The sequence below is a fragment of the Dreissena polymorpha genome, chromosome 2 (genome assembly GCF_020536995.1).
Source record: "Dreissena polymorpha isolate Duluth1 chromosome 2, UMN_Dpol_1.0, whole genome shotgun sequence".
In the NCBI taxonomy this organism is placed as follows: domain Eukaryota; kingdom Metazoa; phylum Mollusca; class Bivalvia; order Myida; family Dreissenidae; genus Dreissena; species Dreissena polymorpha.
The window spans coordinates 14,141,823-14,168,522 of record NC_068356.1 but is presented as its reverse complement, the minus strand read 5'-3'; the positions used below and the strand labels follow the sequence as shown (position 1 = coordinate 14,168,522).

At 36.1% G+C, this 26,700-nt stretch overlaps 1 protein-coding gene and 1 long non-coding RNA gene across 2 annotated transcripts in view; one reads left to right on the top strand and one right to left on the bottom strand.

Moving 5' to 3' along the window:
- The window catches only part of LOC127865952 (uncharacterized), a 16,220-nt gene extending 12,005 nt beyond the window's left edge, over positions 1-4,215 (bottom strand). Inside the window, exon 1 of the long non-coding RNA XR_008042826.1 lies at positions 4,056-4,215. This is a non-coding gene — a long non-coding RNA (uncharacterized LOC127865952). The remainder of the gene's footprint in view (positions 1-4,055) is intronic.
- LOC127865927 (glutamate dehydrogenase, mitochondrial-like) lies at positions 4,175-26,700 on the top strand. Its single transcript, XM_052406072.1, has 12 exons — positions 4,175-4,700; positions 12,046-12,246; positions 12,905-12,991; positions 13,550-13,638; positions 13,946-14,044; positions 20,318-20,455; positions 20,728-20,865; positions 21,296-21,376; positions 21,571-21,694; positions 22,240-22,331; positions 23,796-23,858; positions 24,869-26,700. Exons 1-12 carry the CDS (start codon positions 4,301-4,303, stop codon positions 24,986-24,988), a joined length of 1,632 nt encoding a protein of 543 aa, XP_052262032.1. The 5' UTR covers positions 4,175-4,300; the 3' UTR covers positions 24,989-26,700.

The window sequence follows — 26,700 nt, the reverse complement described above, 5'->3', positions numbered from 1 at the left end:
ATTAAACCTCACAAGTTTTTGCACGATTTATCGTACATTTAAAAGTCATATTTCTTAATTAAATGCATGCGATCTTAAATATCCACTCAAATATACATTGTATGCGTTTGTTCGGTTTTAGCTATTTGGTAGACAAAATGGCGTGCTGAGCCTTATGCAGAGTTGTATGTGAGAGCAAGAAACGACAACTCTGCGTGGAGATTGCTCGTCTGCTCGCACTTTACCGATTTCCCGAAAGGTTACATATCACTATACAGAGTTTTCATTAGGAGGCGGCCGGCGGCCGATTTGACCGCCTCAAATGTTATTCAGGCCGGCTCAAATTCGGAAAGAAAATTAAAAAAACATCGGCAAATTTTCACGACGATGACGAGATATTAAGTATTTGTTAATATACTAACTGTCTGAAACGGAAGTAAACAACCTTAACCGATATATGTTAACTGCTTTCTCATTGGTCGTATCGATATAATTGTCCAATCGCGGAGCGGGTAACGAGACTGTACGACTTTGATTCAAGGTCACAAACTGTGACAAAGTCAACAATTGGATATGTCAAAAAAAGAAAGAAAAATAAACGACTTTTTCGTTTGTGTTTCGCGTAAGAACGATAGTTCGCTGTTGAAGTTATCTTGTTCCAGTTTTGTTAACGTTTATCATTTACCGGCATCTCCGGATAAATGCACTTTCCTGCTACACTTACATTTCGTTTTTTATTCGATTTTCGACAGATTTCGTTGATGTTTTTTTTCCGCGGAGTTTTGATCCTCCGAGCGGTAAGTGGATTTATTTGTTACCACATTTTACAGGAGGGTGAGTCTTTCATGAGGATAAATGAAACTCTCGAGCCCCAAACTCTCCTGAATTTTTCATGATTAAGGTCGGACTTGGTTGGCTTAAATGCTAAATATATTGAATTGGCACTGCAATGTTAAGCTATGTCCAAATTTGTTTTTGAAAAAAAATGGCCCAAAGAAGCTTCCTCGGCAAAATATTTAAATCCTAAGATTGCATCAGCTGGGGCAACCTATGTCCGATTTTTTTTCCAAATAATTGCCTAAGTTAATCAAATAAAAACAATTATTCTCATGTCAACAGGCACACAATCTTTATAAACTGAATAATCAATTATTTCAGAAAAAGACAGTCAGTGTGTACTCTTAACACAGTATTACTTATAAATGTTCAGGTATTTGCTCATAAAATGCTTCAGTATTATTGTTTTAATTATTGTGATGTTTATCAGACTTTATTTTTCTTAAGGTAATTTACTCCTTTGGTAATATTATTTGCATTGCTAGTCACATACTCTTGGTTAAAAGGGATCGTGTTAAGTAGAGGTTAATTATATTGAATGTTATTGTTTGACATGCGATAAAGATGTTTACAGTTTGTACTGTTTCTTCTTATTTGCAATAACTACTTGTGGACTAGTCATTTAAATTGGTTTAGTTATATATTTTGAAATGTCATTGTCATTATTGGAAGTTACAACTTATTAAAATGTTAAAATTTCCAGTGTTTGTTTAATTCAGATTTTCATTAATACTGTAAAGAATACATGTTATGTACTGCACAGAAATTATACATTAAGCTAGGGCCCGGGCCCTTTGCCCCCGACGGGGACATTCCACCTCAGACCCATGCATCTACATGAAAATTTAAAGAAATAGATTGTGATATCTTGCTAGCCAAAGTATTTTTTCTGTTTTGAATCTCTTAAAAATACAGGTGTCTTAAAGCTCAGGAGAAGCGATTTCTTTGTTTCAAATAAGTTAAATTGCAGGTGCTTCCGGGGGCCTCTGGCTCCCTGGACCCCTGTCCAGGGTGTGCCCTGAACCCACCGTGGGCCCTATCGGCACCCAGATTTTATTTTCAGGATTTCAAACTTGGGACAATTGACACCCCTGAGAGTTGATGTAACCTGAGGACTTAACAATTCACATTAACATCCTCTTTTTTAACTGAGGAAAATCATGTAAAATATGTGCCCAAAATCGCTCAGAAGCCACGATTTGGCACCTTTATTTCAAAAAATTTCAGGGGGGGGGAGCATGCCCCCGGACCCCCCTAGCAGGTTGGCCTCCTCAAATAACTCAAAAGCCTGCTACAAAGAATCCTTATGAAAACCCTGACTATAATAAGTTTAGGCCTAAAACCACAAAATCCGATACCTTTGGATTTTCTTACCACAATTTTACGTAAAAAATCTTCCAGATTCGAAGTCAACAAAAAACAAGACATTTATAAATTGTCTGCATTATTGATCAGATTTTAAGATATTTGTTGGTTTTCCGTCTTTAGAAGCTGTTCTGCCAAGGCAAGAGCTGGGCATCACACAAGCCATTCTATCCAGCAAAACTGACAGTGTTGGTTTACAGAAATCAACAAAGGAGGGATGCCTGAACTATCAAAGTTTCCAAGCTATACACACAGTTATTATCTGTGGTGATCTTTATTGGTGCTGTTGGTTTACTTGGATGGAACATGTGTGAACTTTTATAGAACTTTGAAAAGTCTTTATCTTTCATCTATAAACAAAAATCAGCTTCGGTATAATAAGATCAGATGTGCAAACAATGTCAAAGAGTTGTTAAATTAACAATTTGAAGGCAATTATGCTGAAAAAATATGAAAGTTCCTATGCAAATTTAGTCTGTATATCGACAAGTGTCTGCCAATAAATGTCAAACTAGTAATACAAAACTTACCACAAGTATGTAAAAGCACTAAGTACCTTGTGTGATCATTTTTAGTAAGATAGTGTAATTCTAAACAGTAGCAAATAGCTTGTTTAGTAAATGCATAATGCAATAAATACGATTTTCTTTATATTAAGTAATTAATAAATTGGTTGTTACTTGTTAATCAATGATAAATGTTTTTTGGCTAGTACAAAACCAGCATTGTTAATTTTGTAAAAGGTAATAAAATAACACCACTCTGTAATTTCAGATACGTAAATATTCGTGTACTGTAGGTTGATGACAGTGTTTTAGTATTACTTATTTTGTAACTATTATTTTATGTGCAAATAAATGATGTGAAGTGTTTTGTATCTCCACACAATACCACATACCTTTTTATATATGTACTGTGTTATGAGTTATTTGAATGTTTAAATAAAAATATATGGATGATATAGCATGATGCATTCTTATATTTGCATTCAAATTGTAACTATAGAGCTAAGTGTATGCAGTTTAGACTGTGATTTAAGAATTGCTACAAAATGGCTAGTTTTTTAGTGGCGACAAAATTTAAACTATTCAACTATAGTTTGCGAAAGAAAATTAGAATCCTGCCAGATACCTGTCCATGTCCATATATTTATTAAAAATACATGGTTATCAAAAAAAAAAAAAAAAAGCTTTTGCCCGTAAATTAGGTAGCACCTATAATCATATTACTATTGACAAAAATAAAAGAATGGCAAGGCCGCAAAAAGGGGCTTCAACATCAACGTTTTACCATGTACGAAAGTGGCTGGGGACGAATGAAACGTAATGATAGCCTGCTTTTGGAATGATATGTTTACACGCAGAACATAGCACAACCCATCAAACTATGAATAAATACCAGGTATCCATGTGGTTTTCGCGCAATAATTCACAGAATGACCCTACTAGCGATCCCAGCTTAAAAATAGCCCCAAATCCAATATGCCTACCGCAGTTGGCCTTCCTGTACTGGGCGTCCTGATTAACAAACAACACAATTAACTGGTCCCCCGTTAAATATAACCGTTGACTCCGTTGACTATAATATATACACAGGTAGAAATAACGTTACCTGGATAGTATATTCAAATAAATATATAAAATCATGTTTAATGAGAGAAAAAATGAAAAAAAGCACACACAAAATCCCCACCCTCTGATATTAAAATTATAACTTTTATGATTTATGATTTTTCGCATTTGAAAATGGTCATATTTTTAGGATTTAATGCAATTTGGGGGTACAATAAGACCTATTACCCTCAAATTTGACATTGAAACCAACCCTTTCCCAATATTTCACTTTTTACCAATTCGCGTATTTCTGCTTCCTACCGTGTACTGCTACCTATCCAATGCTATATTTATAGTGGTGTATAACCAGAAAGGCCTCGTTTTTGGACAGTGTTAATTGTTACTTTTGACGTTACTGGAACAACAGCTGATTTCTGTAACGACCGATTTGATTGGTTAAAATCAACACACCCTTCACTCAAGGTTGTGTGGCAATTGTTGACTTCAACAATTTTGAGAAATACAACGTGTTACTTAAGCTGTAAGGACACTAAATACTGGAGACGATGATGAACCGGGTGTCTTCCTCATTGGTGCAAGCCGCACAGAAAATCAGCTCTCAGGATGTCTTGAGAAAACCGCTGTATTTGGCAGGTGCCAAGTTCGACACTTCGAAAAGATGCATGTCATCGAAACACGACAAAGACGAGCTTGGATTTTCTCAAACGGTCGACTATTTTTTTGATAAGGCAGCTAATCTCCTTATGAACAAGCTTGTTGACGATTTGCCAGGCAAACATAGCCCTGAAGTCAAGAAACAAAAGGTGAAAAATATTTTAAACTGTATCAAACCTGTGAATCATATCATCAAATTTTCATTTCCAATCAAACGCGACAACGGAGATGTTGAAATTATTGAAGCCTGGCGAGCTCAGCACAGCCAGCATCGAACACCATGCAAAGGAGGTAAAAAAATCAGTTAAGCTGGCATTCATTGTCCAATGGCAGAGTTCAATTAACTTAAAAATACAAATCAATATTTCTTTCAGTACTTTCTTCATCACTGTCAATTTCTTGGATTAACAAGTCATTATTAGAATGTGCAAAGCATACTTGTATGCTCCTTTTTTCGGCGTCAGCTGAATACGCCAGCTTTTCACCTTAGCCTGACCTTTGTTAGCGTCCAATAGAATTCAAATAAAACTTTCCGCGGCCAAGTACAGATGAATACACTTCATTGACTGCATTGGCTGATTTGATAATACCACTAGAACATTGGAAACATGTCCGCGTCTTTGTAACACTTTTTTACTGCGTGTTCAGCATGAAACAGTTTTATCTCTAATAAAAAGGCTTTATAGATAGAACAGTTTTACACTCAATCTTGACATCAATACAGTTTGTGCGTACATCTTTTATTTTCAGAGGATTTTCAGCGCGAGAACGTTGTGTACTTAAAGGCCATGTTCTCATATTTAGTACTGACTTCCATATTCCTGTCAACATGTTATATGTAAAAGTATAAAGAGCAGTGGAAGCGATGCCTCACTTTAATGTGTTGCATTTCAACCCGCGAGGTATAAGGGGTCAGTTCGCGGTTAGTGTGTTTGAATGTCAGAGTTTATATACAGGTCAGACCTTCTGTGCTGTTCGGAGTTCGCGGTCAGTTATATAATAGTTATATAATAAAGACGCTATAGCGTGAACTAGGTGAACCAGAATTTTCTTTACCACCAGAAAGATGTAAAATGAAGATATCCAGCGATATTATTTTATGGCATGTCAATAATAGATTCTTAATGTGTTTTCAACAATACCATGATAAATATTATTTTTAATTAATTAACAAGAATTATTCCATCATATTTACTAATGTATTATTGCAGCATATTGACTAATGTATTAAGTATGAGCGCGATGATTCTCGATACTGTTAATAATCGAATCAAATACACGTAGCAATTCCCGATAAACCACTCAAACAGGTTTGTTCGAAGAACGCGCGTATACATATTTAAAATTTGTACGGAGACTTCGCGTGTGGCCGGTTGACTTTGGTTTTCTTTTTTGTATCTATAGGTTTATGACCAGCAATATGTAATAATGTAAAATAAGCCGCGAAAACTATGCGTAACATCCCGTACTGCGTTTGATGCAGCTAAAAACTGCACAGAAAAAGATATTAGCTATCCTTGATCTCATTCATTTAAATCTTTACCTTCCATAAACTCCAACCACAATCAACGCCTTATATCTTTTTTAAAGATATTTCTTGTTATTTATAAAAATCTTCCACTGTTGACTTTTTGTTGTTGTTTATCACAAACTGATCAGGCTTTTCAGAGGGCATTATTCGGAACCCGAATAACATTTCAATAGCCTGAAAAGATTATGTAAACGAATTATGGAGGTTTCGGCGAAACACCAGTTCGGCGAATTGATTATAAATAGTAGGTGTTAAACCGGTTCGGCGAAATGATTTATAGTTGATCACGCCTTTACATAACTACTTAATAGGTGTGAATAGATCGATGTACGGCATTGCTATCACATCCAAATTGTATATTTTAATTAGCGATATTGTTTCACACTTATTATAAAGAATGCTTGGCTCAAGTGATGCTGTCAAATTTCAACACCTAAAAACAGCTCACAGTTTGGTATCTAGTGATGAATGTCATATTATGCTGACTTCTATAAATGGTCGACATGGTCACTTATGTTTGTTCTAGCTATCATGGCGAATGAATATCCTTGTATAAAATGCATGAAAAATGTGACTCGGCGTATGCACGCCGTAAATTAGACGGTTGTGGTCGGTGGCAACATCGTTAATGCGACACCGGTATTACATCTGAGCAGTACCGCTTGATGTCAAGTGGACAACTGACCATGGAGTGGTCTTGTGTGGATTGTAATTTGGACAGTGAGGTTCGTCAATTGTCGTCAACAACAGTGTATGACGAAAGACCCCCTGATACAAGTATCCCTAATTCTCCAATCTGGGAACTGTCCCAAACACTGTTCGATCTGATGGTGACCCAGACGTAGTAGAACCAGAAGAGGATAGGATGGAAGAAGCGTCAAATAACATAGATGACCGGTCGTTCGATATATCGAACCGAAATATTGAGCGACCACGTGTGTCGCTTGATGAATCACTACCCGATCGACCACTTGATGATATCATTCCCAACGCGGTACCAACAACGTACGAAGTAGTGGAAAGTGGCAGTAAGCATGGTGGTCGACTACTCGTGAGCAGTGACGGCTACACATACAACGCAAGGAAGACACACAGTGGAAGAACGTACTGGACATGTAGTGTGAGAAATAAACAAGTAACATGCTTCGCTAGTGTAAAACAGTTTGGCGACATGTTAACAGCCAGTCTAAATGAACATACACATCCCGCAGATCCAGGGGCATATAAAAAATCTAATATCAGAACAACTGATGCCATCCACGACGAAGATTGTTAAAAGCTATGCTCTCATGTATATTGAATTGTCTGTGTTGTATCATTTGCAAATTGATTGCCTTAGTACATGTGTATGTGTAATGCATATAAATATTGTGTATTCCAAGTGTTTCATGTGTTGTCATGTCGTTGCATATATAATGGTGAATTGCATAAGTAAATAAGGTAATTATGACTATTTTTTATGTATAATCACTTGCAAGTAAATTTGTGAATATGAACATGTTGAACAATCGTTAAAAGGTATTTCAATAAAATATTACACTGCACACTGTTTTTCCTTTGTTTTATTCACACGATTAAATACTCATGCATACTGTTTAATTGCTCCTCGTGCGCTGATTTGAGCAATCAACTACAATAGTAATTGATCTGCTGATGGGCAACACAATAGTGTTTGCTAACACTTCGCCGACAATTTGAATGTGATAGCAATGCTGTACATCGATCTATTCACACCTATTAAGTAGTTATGTAAAGGCGTGATCAACCATAAATCATTTCGCCGAACCGGTTTAACACCTACTATTAATAATCAATTCGCCGAACTGGTGTTTCGCCGAAACCTCCAGCAACCATGTAAACAATGATAATCTATTTTGATGCAAACCAACCAATTAATCATGGAGCCATGGAACAAAAGCCTACCGCTCTATCCACTAGACCATCCGCTCTGATGACATAATTACCGTGTTTTGCACTTTAAATATGCAATCCTCATAGTATAAAAAAATACAACGACAACAACAGAATTCTCCAAATTATTCAATGGTTTCGCGTTGCAACGCTTTATAATTTGCACATAATGGATATTTTAGAGCATGGTAAATGTTCAGTATTACTGTTTCCTCACAAATATTATAACTTCAAGGAAAATTTGCGAATCTGAAACATTTTTATGACCCCTTTCGAAGTAAAGGGGGCATATAGTGATCAGACTGTCCGTCTTTCCGTCACACTTTGCGTTAAGGTTTCGAAAATGCTCATAACTTCCTTGAGATATAACCTTCATATTTGGTATGCATGTGTATATGAACAAGGCCTTTCCATACGCACAAAAATTTTGACCCCTGTGACCTTGACCTTGAAGTTAGGGTCCGCGTTTAGGTTTAGATATCTGCGTCTAGGTTTCGAAAAATGCTCAAAACTTCTATGTCCCTTGAGATATAACCTTCATATTTGGTATGCATGTATATATGGACAAGGCCTCTCCATACGCACGAAAGTTTTGACCCCTGTGACCTTGAACTTAGGGTCCGCGTTTAGGTTTCGAATCTGCGTTTAGGTTTCGAAAAATGCTCATAACTTCTATGTCCCTTGAAATATAACCTTCATATTTGGTATGCATGTGTATATGGACAAGGCCTTTCCATACGCACAAAAAATTTTCCCCTGTGACCTTGACCTTGAACTTAGGGTCCGCGTTTAGGTTTCGAAATCTGTGTTTAGGTTTCGGAAAAAGCTCATTACTTCTATCAAGCGTTTATAGCGGGCATAAGTCATCCTATGGCGACAGCTCTTGTTTTTCAATTTTGTCAATTTACCAAAGCGTGAAAAGGCCCCTTTAATTATAACTTGCAGCCAAGCAAACAGTGAAAATATTATTTTTTGTTGTCTGCAACATGTACAACTATAGTGAAATAAAATGCATGCCAACTTGGCAAACCAAAGCAGGAACATATAGTTGTAGATAAATTAATTTTGAACGTATGCTTATGAATAAAACACAAATTCTTATTAGCAATCAAATTAACATGTTTTGTACTTATTGATTTGTACGGCTGTTTCTGGAATGATACACACCAGAAACCGTGAATGCATTAGGCAGAACTTGTTGTTTTCTTCCTACGATTTCTTCATAAGTAATCGGGTGAAGCCATGATATATTGCAGTATTGACCCAAATAACGCAAATGGTACAGTCCAATGACATATAGCAGAAATCTGCCAGGTTTGATGACCTTCATCATGTTGTTTAATATACATTTGGTGTGTCACCAGATTAATGTAAATAGGTTCAATTGTGATAAAATGCAACTGCAAATGCAATTAAGAGTCATCAATATAGGGGAATACATTGTATCTTGGTGTTCGAAAAATTGGAGTCACAAAAAAATAAAAATTTTGGCTTAAAAAGAGGTTGCCAAAAAACTGAAAGTGTCTGAAAACCTGGAGTCATTACAGTACTGCACAAGAGGGATACTGTTGTGGTGGTGGGACAGGGAGAGGGGATACTGTCAATGCGCTATAAGTTAGTCAGAGCAGCTACATTTGCTGCATCCAGTTGTTACCAGGGAATCTATTTTTATTGTGTTGCTTGTAAATCTCTCCTATTGATATAGAGGTGTTGCTCTATACCTCACTTTATCTTGTGGATATGTATTTAACTCAGTATTGATCAGAGTGTAAATCTGGTACATGTACATGTAATAAACCTCCTTGTGGGCTTTTAACTTACTGCCTTAACCAGTTTAGGCTAGATTTGCTGGTACTGACTGAATGAGTGTCAAATATTGCTGACTTATTAAATTAATTTGGCATTTGTTTCTGTTATTTCAATGTTAAGCAGAACATTTAGAAGTATTCAGGTGTTGTTATGGGGTATAGATGCCACTGTAAGATAACAACCCACAAGAACACAGTGTTTACTAATGAACTTGAAAGGCTTTGGCAGTGTACTTGTAGCAATTGTAATAAATCCATTCTTGTTAACTCAGACATTCTTTGTTGTAAGAAATAAACTGTCTTGTTTTGATTTATGAACACATTATGTTTCTCTTGCTTGCTCATTCATGTGTGTTTAAACCTTACCAGAAACACATTTGGTATAAAATTAATTGTTAACACGTTTTGTTTAATTTTTGTTTTCAGTCAGTTGTTTTACATTTTGGCAACATTTGTATAGATGCTGCTTGCATTAACTGTGCAACATAACTCTGACTTATTGTCCCCTACAGGTTTCACCGGAAGGGACTTATATTTTGTGCTCTGTGTGTCTGTCTGTGAGTCTGTAACACTTTTCTGGATCCTGCGATAACTTTAAAAGTTCTTCATATTTATGCCTCCCTTCGAAGAAGAGGGGGTATATTGCTTTGCTCATGTCGGTCGGTCGGTCTGTCGGTCCGTCCACCAGGTGGTTGTCAGACGATAACTCAAGAACGCTTGAACCTAGGATCATGAAACTTCATAGGTACATTGATCATGACTCGCAGATGACCCCTATTGATTTTGAGGTCACTAGGTCAAAGGTCAAGGTCACGGTGACCAGAAATAGTAAAATGGTTTCCGGATGATAACTCAAGAACGCTTAGGCCTAGGATCATGAAAATTGATAGGTAGATTGATCATGACTCGCAGATGACCCCTATTGATTTTCAGGTCACAAGGTCAAAGGCCACGGTCACAGTGACCCGAAATAGTAAAATGGTTTCCGGATGATAACTCAAGAATGCTTAGGCCTAGGATCATGAAACTTGATAGGTAGATTGATCATGACTCGCAGATGACCCCTATTGATTTTCAGGTCACTAGGTCAAAGGTCAAGGTCACAGTGACCCGAAATAGTAAAATGGTTTCCGGATGATAACTCAAAAACGCTTAGGCCTAGGATCATGAAACTTGATAGGTAGGTTGATCATGACTCGCAGATGACCCCTATTGATTTTCAGGTCACTAGGTCAAAGGTCAAGGTCACGATGACCAGAAATAGTAAAATGGTTTCCGGATGATAACTGAAGAACTCTTATTCCTAGGATCATGAAACTTCATAGGTAGATTGATCATGACTTGCAGATGACGCCTATTGATTTTCAGGTCACTAGGTCAAAGGTCACGGTGACCCGAAATAGTAAAATGGTGTCCGGATGATAACTCAAGAACGCTTATGCCTAGGATCATGAAACTTCATAGGTACATTGATCATGACTGGCAGATGACCCCTATTGATTTTCAGGTCACTAGGTCAAGGTCACAGTGACAAAAAACATATTCACACAATGGCTGTCACTACAACGGAGAGCCCATATGGGGGGCATGCATGTTTTACAAACAGCCCTTGTTTTTCATGAAACTTGAGGCATGGATTGATGGCAATATGAAGATTATGCACGTCAAGAATTCTGTTTGCTATGGCAACAAATAGACTAGAAATATTAACAAATAGACTAGAAATATTGCTGAAAATAGTGGATCCTGCGAAAACTTAAAAAAATCTTCATTAAACTTGAAACAAGGATAGATGGCAATATGGACATTATGCGCGTTATTTCATTTTGTTCCTACATCAAAAATTCTGGTTGCTATGGCAACAACAACAAAAATCTGACTATGATGGAGCCGATAGGGGACATATATTGCTTGGCAATAGTCTTGTTGATGCTGTTTTGATAAGATGTTTACAAGTGTTGAATTAAAGAAAGCTGGTTGATATTGTAAAAGGTCAATAACCTTTTGATATCTCCACTACCAGTAGGTGCACTGGGGTTGAAGTGGGGGCTTTATTAGAAGCATTCTGTCCCTTAAATTTGGTCAGTCTGTCTGTCTGCTTTTTTCAGTCATACAAAATCTAAACTGTAACTGAACCATGTATTAAAGGTTTCTAAAGTAATCTGGTATAAATGTTCAGCTTAAATTAATGCTGAAATCTCAATATCAAGAACCATGTGGGTACTTGCAAGTTAGAGGTGAAACTTTGCGTTCAAAAATAAAAATACTGCCCTTAACTCTCAAAATTGGACTTGTCCGCTCTTTTATAATACATGTATATGATTATGACTTGCCTATGCGTTTACAGTTAAATGATTGTATTTGAGTCTTTTTCTCTACCATGCAGGTATCCGGTACAGCCTGGATGTGAATGATGACGAGGTGAAGGCTCTGTCCCAGCTGATGACCTACAAATGTGCGGTTGTGGATGTGCCCTTTGGAGGGGCCAAGGCTGGTGTGAAGATTGACCCCAAGCAGTACTCCGAGACCGAGCTGGAGAAGATCACGCGCAGGCTCACCGTGGAGCTGTCAAAGAAGGGATTTATTGGTACATACCTTTCGAAAATATCCAGCCTAGCTATTGGGGTATTTCACTGTATTCAACATGAAATTAAAATATTTAAGAAATTATATAGTGGACCAATACATGAAGTGGAAAATCCCATTGAGCAACCAGACATTGCTTAAAAGCCTTATTTTATACTTTTAAACAAAAAGGACTTGACTCATGGTGCATTCAGTGGGAGATCAGAAAACAAATTGGGGTGATGAGGTTGGGAGATGCTTTTGTCGACAAGTAGAATGAAACTCAGGGTACCTACATTGGGAGGTCAGAACACAAATTGGAGTGTTGAGAGGGTGGCGATTAATAAACAAAAAGGATTAAAGTAACACAAAACCTACAACAGGGTGTCTCAAAACAGATTAGGGTGTTGGGTGTCAGGAGGAAGATCAATAAAAAGGATTAACAGTACCTACAGTGGGGTGTCAGAAAACAGATTTGGTTGGGTGTTGAGGAAGAAGAAATATAAAAATTAGACGTATTAATGTACAAAATTATCTGGGCGGTTTGCATTAAATAATTGAATTTAATTTAAACTTCATTTTTCTATTAATTAGGAAGTAATGCATTTCTTCTTGTCTTGGGTACTGTAAAGTGGTAATAACCATATTGTGAGGTACATGTGTTTGTATGTTGTTCACAGGGCCTGGTATTGATGTACCTGCTCCAGACATGGGCACTGGAGAGCGTGAGATGAGCTGGATTGCAGACACATATGCCAACACTCTTGGTAATACCACATGTGCTTTCAAATGAGCCAGGCTCTGGGAAAACCGAGATTAATGTATGTGTGTAAAGTGTTGTCCGCACATGTTGATCAGGGATGACACTTTTTGTTAGGACTAAATTTGTGTTTAGAAGAGACTTCCTTTCAACAAGAAATTCCATAAAAGTGCAAAGTCTTGTCGTCTATGATCTGCCTGTGCCTGATTGGACTTTCACAGGCTTAACTGGGAATTACTTTACACATGTTCATTAAGACCAGTTGTCCCAAAGGGCGGCTCAAATAACTAATTTCGGGCAGAGATTGTAAATCTGTTGGATAAGCTTTTTGCTCTCAAAATAACCCAACAAATTCTTGACCTGCTTGTTAATTTGCATGTCTTAAATGTTTAATACTGATTTAATTATGAATTGGTTTTAAATTGTGGCAACAGCAATTAGAGACAACTTTATTTAAAAAACAACAACATTTTTTTACTCAAATTGATGTTCATTTCTTATTTTTAAACAAGCATTTTCAATTATTTACCATATTGGCTCAATGACTTGAATTTACCCTCCATAGGTCACTATGACATCAATGCTCGTGCCTGTGTCACTGGAAAGCCCATAACACAAGGAGGTATTCACGGTAGAACATCAGCCACTGGCAGAGTGAGTAGTCAACTTTATGTTCTCTTCTAGTTTTACTCCCTTATATTACGGGAAAAATGGTTTAAACAAAATATAGATATATTTCTTATTTCTTGAAACAGTCCCAAATAAATAAATGTGTGCACCATTTTTCAGCCAAGAAAACATCTTTAACAGTGTAATAAATTTACTGCATGAATTTAACATGCTGTTAAACTATACATGTTGATATAATGATTTTCAATGCTTTAAACTTTCACATATTGGAATTTACAAATTGTGCACGCTGCACCTGCCGAAAGTCATGTGTCCCCTCTGTTTTGTGCAGGGCTTGTTCCATGGTATCCAGAACTTCATCATGGAGGCCTCCTACATGTCCATGGTGGGCCTGACCCCTGGCTTCACTGACAAGACTGTAATCATCCAGGTACAGACATCACCACATGCCAAGCCCCCATCACCACATTTCCCGCCCCCATCACCACATGCCCCGCCCCCCTTTCAGATATGCTTATATTTCATGTAACATGCAATGTTAACCCTTTGCATGCTGGGGAAATTTGTCGTCTGCTAAAATGTCGTCTGCTGAATTTTCAAAATTAGCATTTTATTCGATTTTTCTTGAAGAATACTATCAGAATAGCAAACAGTTTGGATCCTGATGAGACGCTACGTTATGTGGCGTCTCATCTGGATCCAAACTGTTTGCAAAGGCCTTCAAAATTCGGTTCCAGCACTGAAAGAGTTAACATAACTGAAAGAGAGCAAGGAGGGTACTTTCATTTATATAATTCAATACTTTCCCACTTGAATAATGCAAGTTGTTTTTTGGTTGAATGACCTCATGGTGCCAGTAATTCTCCCAATTGGCAAGTTACTTTTTTGCTTCTCCCGAAACCCCAATTAAAGTCATTGATTGCAAACGTAAAATGATCATTTTCATATGTGTTAAAGCTTTAGTGTCATGGAACTCGCAAATTAATACAGTATTGGGTCAGAAAGATCATGTTGGATAACTGCCCTTGTTGTTAACAAAAGCTTATGATTCATTAGTGACCTGAATCAACTTTTACATATCAAGTTAAATGGTTGGGCAAAAAAATTAGAATGCTAAGTTTAATTATTGCATCCAGACACTGCTGGTTTTAAATAGGTATTAACTCTATATGTTTGCAGTATTAAATAAACGTAACCCCACGCTCTGAATTGGAGCTGGGGGATTATGTGGTTATCTCCGCCGTCTGTCCGTCCGTCCAGGCTACTATCTCCTCCTACGCTTTTAGCACTAGAACCTTGAAACTTAAACACATGGTAGCTATGAGCATATGTGCGACAGTGTACTATTTGAAATTTTGATCTGACCCCTGGGTCAAAAGTTGCGGCGTGGGGATACGCGGCCGCGCCATTTCTAGATACAGTAGAAACCCTCTAAACCAGATCCTCTCCCTACCGGAATCCTCTCTAAACTGGACAAATTGTTTGGTCCCAAATTTTTTCCTATAAAACCATGCGTAAAATATCTCCTCAAGACCGGAATCCCCTCAATTCCAAATACCAGTCATTATTAGGATCAAAATAAGGTTATTTCATACGTAATTGGACCTCTCTAAACTGCTCAGGGTTGGTTTATCGCACCTCAGACCTAGTGTCAACAAGTTGTGAATAGCGGATTAAAAACGCATGAAATTGATAAAGGTGGTCGAAAAATTTGCAAACTGTAAATATAGCAAAACAATTTAAAGATACTTGTCCTGTGATGTACATATCGATCAATAGAGGTGTTAATACTGATTATAATTACTGATAACAAACAAAGAGTTCTATAGTGTGTTTTGTTTTTGATGTAGGAAGCCATTCAGGCTATGATAAACAAGGTGGAGAAGACTATTATGCGTGGTAGATGTTTGAAAAAACAGGTCGTTCTTGACATGTTTTTCAGTTTAAAAAGGAACTAAATTAAACTAACAAATGCATACGTATACCATTGTTTGTTTTTCAGGGTGCACTGTTTGATTTATGTTGTGCTTTCGAAACAACAGATTAAGTGACATGTATTGTTATAATGGGATGAAGTATGAATGAATGTTATATGTAAATAAACTATTACAATTTGCTGAAAGTGTTTTTTCCCTAAATTAGACGATGTAATTGACCTTCTGAAAGTAAAATGTTCAATGTCCCCTCTAAACTGGAATTTCCTCTCGGTCCAGGGGATGTCTGGTTTAGAGGGGTTCCACTGTATAACATTGCATTGACAATTGCAGATTATTTGGTAGTTTGAATAAGCCAATAAAAGTTCTTTCAATTCACTTACATTTGCAAGTTATGGAGGGTAGGTGGACCAATTTGTTTTCGTCAACTGTGGTACACAAGTTTTTACCATCTTTAATATGGATGCTTTATGGCAGAAATCTTTCAAGTTTTGTAAAAATTCTCTCATACTTATATATGTTGGATTAAAGTAAATTGAGCCAATATTAGAGAATATGGCCAAAATAACCGAAAACTTGGACTGGAACACTAAAAAAATTAGGGTCGGCAAAAAAAAGTTAGGGTGGGTGGGTTATTGGAACCAAACAACTGTTATTGTTAGGCCTAACAAAGAAAAGACTGCATTAAGTTGTTTAAAAATATCTTTTGATGTCTAAACTGATTTTTATAACCATATTGTGTAAATCTGGGATAGTGAAACCAATGCTAGGCTTCTAATTTTTTAAGGTAGGAGCCCGCATAGATCTTTATGTTGTATGGATTAAATGTTAATTTATATTTGTGTACATAGCAGTCTTTGTTTATCAATTCAGTGTCACCTGTCAGAAATTCACAAGTTTCACAAGTTGATGTGTTGTTTTAGATTTGAGTTTATGCATAACATGAAAGCAGGAGTGTTTATAGTTGCTAACTGCTGGTTAAGATTGGTTTTGCCCTTTTGAATGTTAATCTTCCTTTGTTAAATTATGTAATTATGCACCCTGCAATGAATGGGTTTAAATTGCTTTTCAGCTGTCTGTCAGATTTTGAACCTCATTCTGGGAAAAGGGGGCTAATTAGGGATGGACATTTCAGCTTTTATGGAATTTTGTTTAAAGGAGGTATCTTCTAAACTAAAAATCCAGTTAACGCCTAAAGCATCTTCCCTGATTACCATCTGACAATCTTGGACAGCTCTTGTGCATGTGCATTAAGCCCAGTTTTCCCTTAAGGAGACTTATTTTGTTTCTCGTGTGATCATGACATTATGCCTATAATAACAATTCTATTTGGCTATAGGTAGACTTTCAATGATGATTAAGCACTTTCTCAACACTGGACTAATTATTCCCTACTTATTGTCTACGTTCTTGTTCTGTTAGTTCAAATGAAGCGTTTTATATTTTCTGAATGTGGGCGACATAATAATTTGTTAAAATCCCCTTAGCAATCCACCGGAATTCAACAATTTTATCAACAGTCACTTAAGAATGTTCTGTACAGTGCATTTTAAAGCAGCACAGATCAAAATTTGCATTGAAAGATTTGTGATTAATTAATCTATTTTGCAAACTTATGACAAATACTGGCTTAAACACTTCTAAATAAATGTTTTTGTTACAAATTTTTTAAGCGGTAAACGTCCAAATAAAATCAATTCTTAACATGATATTCTCACAATATTTAAGGGTAATGAGCATTATGTTTGATTGAATTTGAATATTCTTATAATCAGATTTGATACTAATAAAGTAAATTTCAGAACAAATATTCATACTGTTAGAAGTAATTTATCATATCAAATTATATGCACTCTCCTGACATGATCTATTGTATCACTGGTTATTGTTAACTTGATCTTGGATTGTATGGAAAATATATCAAAAGAAGTCACAGGTTTTGTTGAACATTTAGAGCCCACACTGGCTACAGTTAGGATTTGAAAGCACAATGCCTGGTTACAAGGCACACATGGAAATGCTTTACAAAGGCAAAAGGGAGTTTTAGAGCTCTGTATACCTAACCCTACTACACCTGTTGAAGCTTAGATTCGCTTCATTACTTTCAAAATTAGAGATTTATAGGTGACTCTCATCTTTCACAGATCTGGTAGGCTTTGCTAGGGGGTTGTTTTCAGTGACAGTCTAGTGTTGTTCAAAACTAAACAGTCCTCTTTATAGACAGAGTGTTTACAAAAGTCCTGTTCTAGCCATGTTATTTAGCTATTTATTTTGATCATTGCTGGCTGATTTATGACTGGGGGATTGATATCTTCAAAAGTCTCGCACATGACGTTTGTTGGGAGGGGAGGTGTATACATACCGGTACATGTACATAGTTTAAAAACATCTATTGTGAAATACAAGTTTGTCGATTTTCTTACAAATTTTCATCACATGTCACCAGGTATTTTTGTGTACAAAATATTTTAATGTTGTGAAATCTTGAGATACTGTTCACAATTAATGCAAAAAGATCGTGACAATCAAAATAATTGTTTAATTATTCTGTGAAATGGTGTAAGAATAAAATTCAGGCACTCTGTGAAAACTGGGCTTAATGACACGGTGACTGTGATGTTGACGTTGAAAATATCATATTTTTATGTCACATAAAAACAAATTATAACTTTCTCATTTCATTCTGACAGCAAATGGCTTTGTTTTGAGACTCAACAAACTCTTTGAAATCTATTGTGTTTTTATTTGAAAACAAGAAACACACCAAAAATACATCATGCAATTTAAAATAACTACTATGAGGAGACTGAGCGCCGTTTATTTCATCCATCACATTACCTTAGGTCAAGGTCACACAAAGCGATCAGAAGTCAACTTTGTTCATAAACAGCTTGTTTAAATTAAAATATGGGGGAATCCGTACTCTTTTTAATCGTTTATAAAGTACAACTTCTTCAAAACATAAGCGATCAATATGTTTCAATTATGGTCCTCTTCCACTTAGAATATGACTATATTACCTTGACCTTATTGAATATGAACAATTTCCCCATGATGGCTTACGTTATACTGTCAAGCACTCGAATAGTCGAGCGCGCTGTCTTCTGACAGCTCTTTTTTATAAGTTAAACAAAATTGCCACCAATTTTACATTCTGTTCAAAATGCCTATCTGCCGCCTAAGCTGTGAAATGTGTAAAACATAACAGAACAGAGGGAAAAATAGACAATTTCTACCTTCTTCACAGATTTTTTTTTAATCTTAAAAGAACAAAAACAAAGATTATTTAATACTAAAATGTATCATATTTTTTTAAATGATATTTTAAGGTAACAAAGTTATAATGTGTTGACATAACTACAAACTTGAGATCATGTTACATCAAGGTCAGTGTGGTTTCAATGGGTCTCAGATAAAACATGTAAGGTATAATCTTTTACTAGCTATATAATCTTCATTTCTCAACAGATTGGAAAAATGTTTTCAGTTTCATGATTTAGAAACAAGTTATTGTAAGTACAGATCTTAAGTTAAAGTAAAAAAATGTGTCATTAAACCTGTTTTCACGGAGCCTAGCTAAATAACATATGGGGCGTGCTCTGTGAAAAGAGGGTTTAACGCACGTGAGGACTGCACATGCTAATATGGGACCCCACTTTCCGCTTTTATATTTTTATGCTCCTGGTAGGGTGGCATATAGCAATTGAACTGTCAGTCCGTCTGTTTGTCTGTGTGTCAGTCCGAAATCTTTAACATAGGCCATAACTTTTGCAATATTGAAGATAGCAACTTGATATTTGGCATGCATGTGTATCTCATGAAGCTGCACATTTTGAGTGGTGAAAGGTCAAGGTCATACTTCAAGGTCAAACAAATAAAATCCAAGGGAAGTAACAAGCTTTAAAGGGAGTTAATTTCTATTTTATATCATTTGGCAGGTACAGATCAATTTCACAAGGGAAGTAATATTTTTTTAAAGGATATAATAAAAAACAAATTGCAAGGTCAAGGTCATCCTTCAAGGTCAAAAGTAAAAAAAAAACAAGCCAAGGGAAGTAATAAGCTATAAAAGGGAGATTGTTTCTAAACCTGCCAAATGATATATTGAAATTTTATTTCAAAGCAGCGCAATAGGGGGCATTGTGTTTCTAACGAACACATCTCTTGTTCGTTTCAAGAAAGTCCCTTCTTCAATTGTACATCATTTTTAGGCATAAAGTGTCTTCCCTGATTAGCCTGTGCAGACTGCACAGACTAATCTGGGACAACATTTACGCACATACATTAAACCCCCTTTTTGCAGAGCGTGGCTCATAATTTTTAGAAGTTAAATAATGCCTGAAACATTTTCATTATACTGAATCCCTTAATGTGTAATTGTTAAATGAAAACTTTTAAGGACAAAAAGTGCTTATTTGAAGGAAGATTTATTTAATAATTATAAGGTCCAATGTCTGACAATTCTGCAAACCTCTTTCATTTCTCTTGCTCAGAGGCAAATTGAAAAAGTATATTTGTAAACAGCATTAATCCAGAAGAGCCTGCAAGAAACTCACATTTGTTCAGGTTTTATAATGTTTGTTGCTCATCAGTATCTAATGGTATAAAATGACGAATTTATTTAGAAAAAAAAGTTCTTAAATTTAATTTGATTTTCTAAGGGTCTACAAATGAGTCAAAATACATACCTGAGTGGTAAGAGTTAACTTGCTCATATTGCCAATATTGCCATGGATACTTGACTTGTGATTTCGTTTTCATGGTGACAGGGCTTTGGCAACGTAGGCTTGCACTCAATGCGCTACTTGCACCGTGCAGGCTGCAAGGTGGTAGGCATACTAGAGTGGAACGGCTCCATCTACAACCCGGACGGCATCAACCCACGAGATCTGGAGGACTATAAGATTGTAAGAGATCCATAGACTGTGAAACTTATAGGATATGTCTTTTGTGTGGGACTGCTCCCATAATTCAAAAGTTTTACAAAACTTCATGGCCAGAGTATTATATTTGAAACGTATCAAACAAGTTGTAAAATCGAACTTGAGGACGGAAACCTTTTTTGTCTGGTAAATTTATTAGCTACCTTTACTCACATTTTAATTCTTATATATATATTTTTGTATACATATTTATATATACACATACATATGATTCACTGACTTGATGCCACTTCCAGGAGCATGGCACCATTATTGGCTACCCACATGCCAAGCCGTATGAAGGCAACCTGCTGACAGAGAAGTGCGACATTCTCGTGCCAGCCGCCAGCGAGAAGCAGCTCACCAAACACAACGCCCGTGACATCAAGGCAAAGGTTAGCAAAGGAGTGCTCAGTTTATGCAACACAGAAATTTTATTAATTAACCCAACTGACTAACCTAGATCACGCTGATTTCACCTTTTCTGTTTGTCCAGGGTAGTTTGTCCAAAGATTTTATGTTAATCTAATGATTCAACAACTAAAATTGCTAATCTTTTTATTTGAATGTAAATATCAGCATACAGTTGGGCAACACAATTTTTGATGAACAGGTTCTGTAATGGTAAATTAATAATATACAGTTAATGTGGCTAAATGCTCACTTTATTTTGGTAAATTGCTAAAATGAAATAAAGAATTGGTTTTGATTAGTGTGGGACTACTAAACAAAATCAAACCAGTGAATTATAGGAATTGCAATGTTTCCCTGTTAACTGTCCCTTTAATGGACTGACTGAACTAATGCATTGCCCTCTGTTACCAGATTATTGCAGAAGGCGCTAACGGCCCTACCACCATTGAGGCTGACAAGATCTTCCTTGAAAACAATGTGCTGGTCATCCCTGTAAGTGACCCTTTGTTATCTGGTAAATAGTGAATAATTCAATCTCATCACATACAGGTGTTTGATTGCTGTGGTCTGAGAAAACAGGGCTTAACGATTTCACAGGATAAGACTTGCTCTATTGTTGCAGCATTAAATTTAATTGTTTTACACTTTGCATGCTTTCTTTATCAATACATTTTCCCGTTTTTCAGGATCTGTACCTGAATGCTGGTGGTGTCACTGTGTCCTACTTTGAATGGCTGAAGAACCTGAATCATGTCAGCTATGGACGCCTGACCTTCAAATATGAGAAGGACTCCAACCGCTACCTCCTTGGTAAATATTTGAGCTGCATTCTGGGAAAAATGGGCTTAATGCATTTGTGTAGTGTAGTCCCATGTTATCCTCTGCGGTATGCACAGGCTAATCAGGGAAACATATTCCGTTTTAATGGAAATTTTTCGTTGAAAAAGGGGTCTCTTTCATAAAAGATTCATGCATATGAGGAAAGTGTTGTCCCAGACTGCACAGTGTAATCTGGGATTACAAGTTCTGCGAATGCATTTAGCACAATATTCCCAGAATAAGCCTCATTCAGTGTTGTATTTGGTCAACATTGAGTGCAAACATAGTCAATGGCCTAGGTGATATTTCATTTCAAAATAGCCACAGATAATCATGGTTTATAAGTTAAGACTAGAAATGAGCATATTTGAGATTATTTGTCAGTACATAATTACAATGATGGGAATTTCAAAAAACATATTAACTTTTGGTTTAAAAATGTGTATCACTTATGAAATCTGTAAAACTAGGAAATCCAAAATGTTAGGTTAGGCCTTCAATAATATAATGTAAGCTCTTTCCCCTGCATATTACAGACAGTGTACAGAAGTCCTTGGAGAGAAAGTTTGGCAAGAATGGAGGCGCCATTCCCATCGTACCGTCTGAGGATTTCGAGCAGAGGATCTCTGTAAGTCTATCATAAGTTTCTTTATGTTGTTGAAAGGTTTAGGCCCATTTGGCAATTTATGTTTTTAATGTGAATCATATTTTAATTCTAATGCTTTATGACATATAAAACTATAGGTAAATTAAGTATAAAATAGTTTTCAGCAATTTTTATAATGCAAAGAACAGGCAAATCTGTATGACACTTTAGACGTAAACTTGATTTTTGTTAAAATGAGACTTTTTTTAAAGGAAAAATTGCATAAAAGCAGAAATTGTTGTTGCTGATTAGCCTGTGCATACTGAACATTCTAACCTCATACAACACTTTCTGCACATGCATTTACATACTGAACATTCTAACCTCATACAACACTTTCTGCACATGCATTTACATACTGAACATTCTAACCTCATACAACACTTTCTGCACATGCATTTACATACTGAACATTCTAACCTCATACAACACTTTCTGCACATGCATTTACATACTGAACATTCTAACCTCATACAACACTTTCTGCACATGCATTTACATACTGAACATTCTAACCTCGTACGACACTTTCTGCACATGCATTTACATACTGAACATTCTAACCTCGTACGACACTTTCTGCACATGCATTTACATACTGAACATTCTAACCTCATACAACACTTTCTGCACATGCATTTACATACTGAACATTCTAACCTCATACAACACTTTCTGCACATGCATTTACATACTGAACATTCTAACCTCGTACGACACTTTCTGCACATGCATTTACATACTGAACATTCTAACCTCATACAACACTTTCTGCACATGCATTTACATACTGAACATTCTAACCTCGTACGACACTTTCTGCACATGCATTTACATACTGAACATTCTAACCTCATACAACACTTTCTGCACATGCATTTACATACTGAACATTCTAACCTCATACAACACTTTCTGCACATGCATTTACATACTGAACATTCTAACCTCATACAACACTTTCTGCACATGCATTTACATACTGAACATTCTAACCTCATACAACACTTTCTGCACATGCATTTACATACTGAACATTCTAACCTCATACAACACTTTCTGCACATGCATTTACATACTGAACATTCTAACCTCATACAACACTTTCTGCACATGCATTTACATACTGAACATTCTAACCTCGTACGACACTTTCTGCACATGCATTTACATACTGAACATTCTAACCTCATACAACACTTTCTGCACATGCATTTACATACTGAACATTCTAACCTCGTACGACACTTTCTGCACATGCATTTACATACTGAACATTCTAACCTCATACAACACTTTCTGCACATGCATTTACATACTGAACATTCTAACCTCGTATGACACTTTCTGCACATATATTTAGCCCGGTTTTTCCTGAAAGCGTGTTAAATAACACATTGTACCAGTGGCATTTTATTCAGTACAGTGTTGTTTTGTTGTCCACAGGGTGCCTCTGAGAAGGACATTGTCCACTCTGGTCTTGAGTACACCATGGAGCGGTCAGCGAGGGTGAGTATACCACAATTTACATTGGCAACATGGCTCAGCCAAGATATCTTGTTTTGTTTGAAGTTTTCAACGGCATTCAAAATCCTGGTTATAAGATTGGGATGTGGCGTGCTGGCAGTAGGTGTAAAACATACAGTTTTGTGTTGAGAAGTGAAATTTGCATGAACTGATCAAGACCTAAGTTGCGGTTGTATCTGGTGCATGCCAGGTCAAGGTCACTTATTCTAAAAATAGAAAAGAAGTTGCCACTTAATACCTTGAGTTTGGATAATATTGTCATAAACTTGTGGGTGTAGGTAGCTTACATGATGACCTATATTGTAATTGCTTTAATGGAAAGTAGGGTAAAAGTCATGGTCACTATTACTTTAACAAAAAAAATACAGCAAACATATGGTTTACTGTCAATATTTTAAGTTTCAGTGACCATCTTGATGAAATTTATGATACAGCAAGCTTGCACAGAGACCTAGCTTTAAATTGTATATGGAGTATGTTGGGTACAAATCCTCAATATCAGAATATTTGAATGCTCATGTAATCTTGCCTCTACACTGCTGGAGCACAAATCCTCAATATCAAAATATTTGAATGCTCATGTAATCTTGCCTCTACACTGCTGGAGCACAAATCCTCAATATCAGAATATTTGAATGCTCATGTAATCTTGCCTCTACACTGCTGGAGCACAAATCCTCAATATCAGAATATTTGAATGCTCATGTAATCTTGCCTCTACACTGCTGAAGCTTATGAGTCCCCTTAAGAGAACACTTGGCTTAATTCATTTGTGTAAAGTGTTACCCCATATATTATTTGTCTGTGCAGTCTGTTCAGGCTTAACTGGGATGACACTTTCTGCCTAGACAGGATTTTTCTGTTTAAGAAGATCTTCAAAAGAAAATTCCCATGAAAAAAGCCTTAGCCGTCTTTAGGTCTCTTTACCCTTTCATGCACATGCATTAAGCCTAGTTTTCCTAGAACTAGGATCTTGTAATCTTGTTTTTCAGAACATCATGAAATCTGCCATGAAGTACAATCTTGGCCTGGACCTTCGTACGTCCGCGTACATCACCGCCATTGAAAAGATCTTCCGTGTGTACAACGATGCAGGTCTTACCTTCGGTTAAATGGAGATGACCAATCAACAGCCACTATCAACCAATCTTACTATGCTGCAAAAAACTATGCACATTGGTTTGCTTCACGGATAGGTGTTTTTGTTTACTCTTTATTTTCCATTAATATAACCAACTTGTAATCCCATTATAGTGTAGCTTGGTAAAATATTATAAAAAACGCATTTATTATTCTGCTACAAAAATAGGATACATTTGAGGTGGTTTTGAAATTAGAACAAATGGATCATTATGAGTGTGTGTATGAGTGTATTTGAAAAAATGTGAAACTATGACATTTTTCATTCAAATGAACTTTACATTTCGATGTGAATTGGAGATTTTAAAATGACATACATGTACCTAAAAATATGGGTTTGTAATATGTGCTTTCTTCTGCTGTGCTGTGTGATATGTTGGTTAAGTTTCATATATACCTCTGAAATGTTATTTGTGTCTGACTGTGTTTATTTTGCCTCAAATACATATTCCATGTACATGTGTATTACGTAAATGTGTCTGTTCTTGAAAACATGCTTGGTTTTGCCTTCGTATAATCGGATTGAAATGTATTTTGTGGTGAGTGTGATCGAAAAAAATCTGCGGAAGTATTTCATATCAGATACTCTCAAATGTTAACAAGGTATTAGATAAAGATTTCAACTTTATTTAGTAAAGTTTAGCTTTTGATTCTTCTGTAGTAAGAGTTAGGTACCCATTAATAAATATATGTATTGCACACACATTTAATTTTGTACTATACATATTTCTGAATCCTAGTATTTTGTATATGTTTGTTAATGATTATCCTAGTATTTTGTATGATTGTGTATGTTCACTATATGTAGAACAATGGTCATTGCTTGTATACATACAATTTTAATGCCAATTAGGTAGGCATAAAGTAATCTCATCAATTATCCAGTCCCTCCTACTTTTTTTTTAAAGCATAGCTTAGGAAGTGTTGATGGGGTTTAAAGTAAACTTAGTGTACTGTTAGAGGGGGAGGTGCAGAGAACGAGAACCACAACTCTTTTCGGGATTTACAAACATGTATTTAAAGTTGATATTCTTGGCATAGCATATTTCCTAGTGCAGCATCCTGTCCCAAGATCTTATCCTTCCCCCTCACCATTCCCTTTTTTTAATCTGATCACATTATTATATAGGACATTGAATTTGAAGTAACTATTTGATTAATAATTCTTTCCAGTGTTTTAGGAGTTATTGCCCTTTGTACGTTTTTTTTTGCACAGCCCAATTAAAGTGTAGTTTTTTATGTGTAGATTGTAACTCAGAAAATATTAAAGGAATTCAAATTAAATAGATATAATTATAAAAAGACCTCAAGGGGAAGTTTGCAGTACAAGAAAAAGGACTCTTTCTTTGATATTTATGTAGTTATTGACCTGTGTGATTCGTCTTGTTGAGGCATAACTATAATTTTAAAATAGATCATCATGAAAATACATTTATCAATTGAAGCCATGAGATTTGTTTTAATAAAACAAATAGAACATGTCTCTTTTCTCCAAATTTGAAGGTTAAGATCAGACTATTGTGTAAGGGGGAATTAGGCTTATAAATGAGAGCAATTCTTTTGGCCTGTATTTCGTCTTTTTTTTATGGTTTTAATGTTATTGTTGATGATTATTGATGATGATGCTGATCTATCACCGTTTTGAGCTAAAATTAAATCATGTAATAAACATTTCATTTCCAAA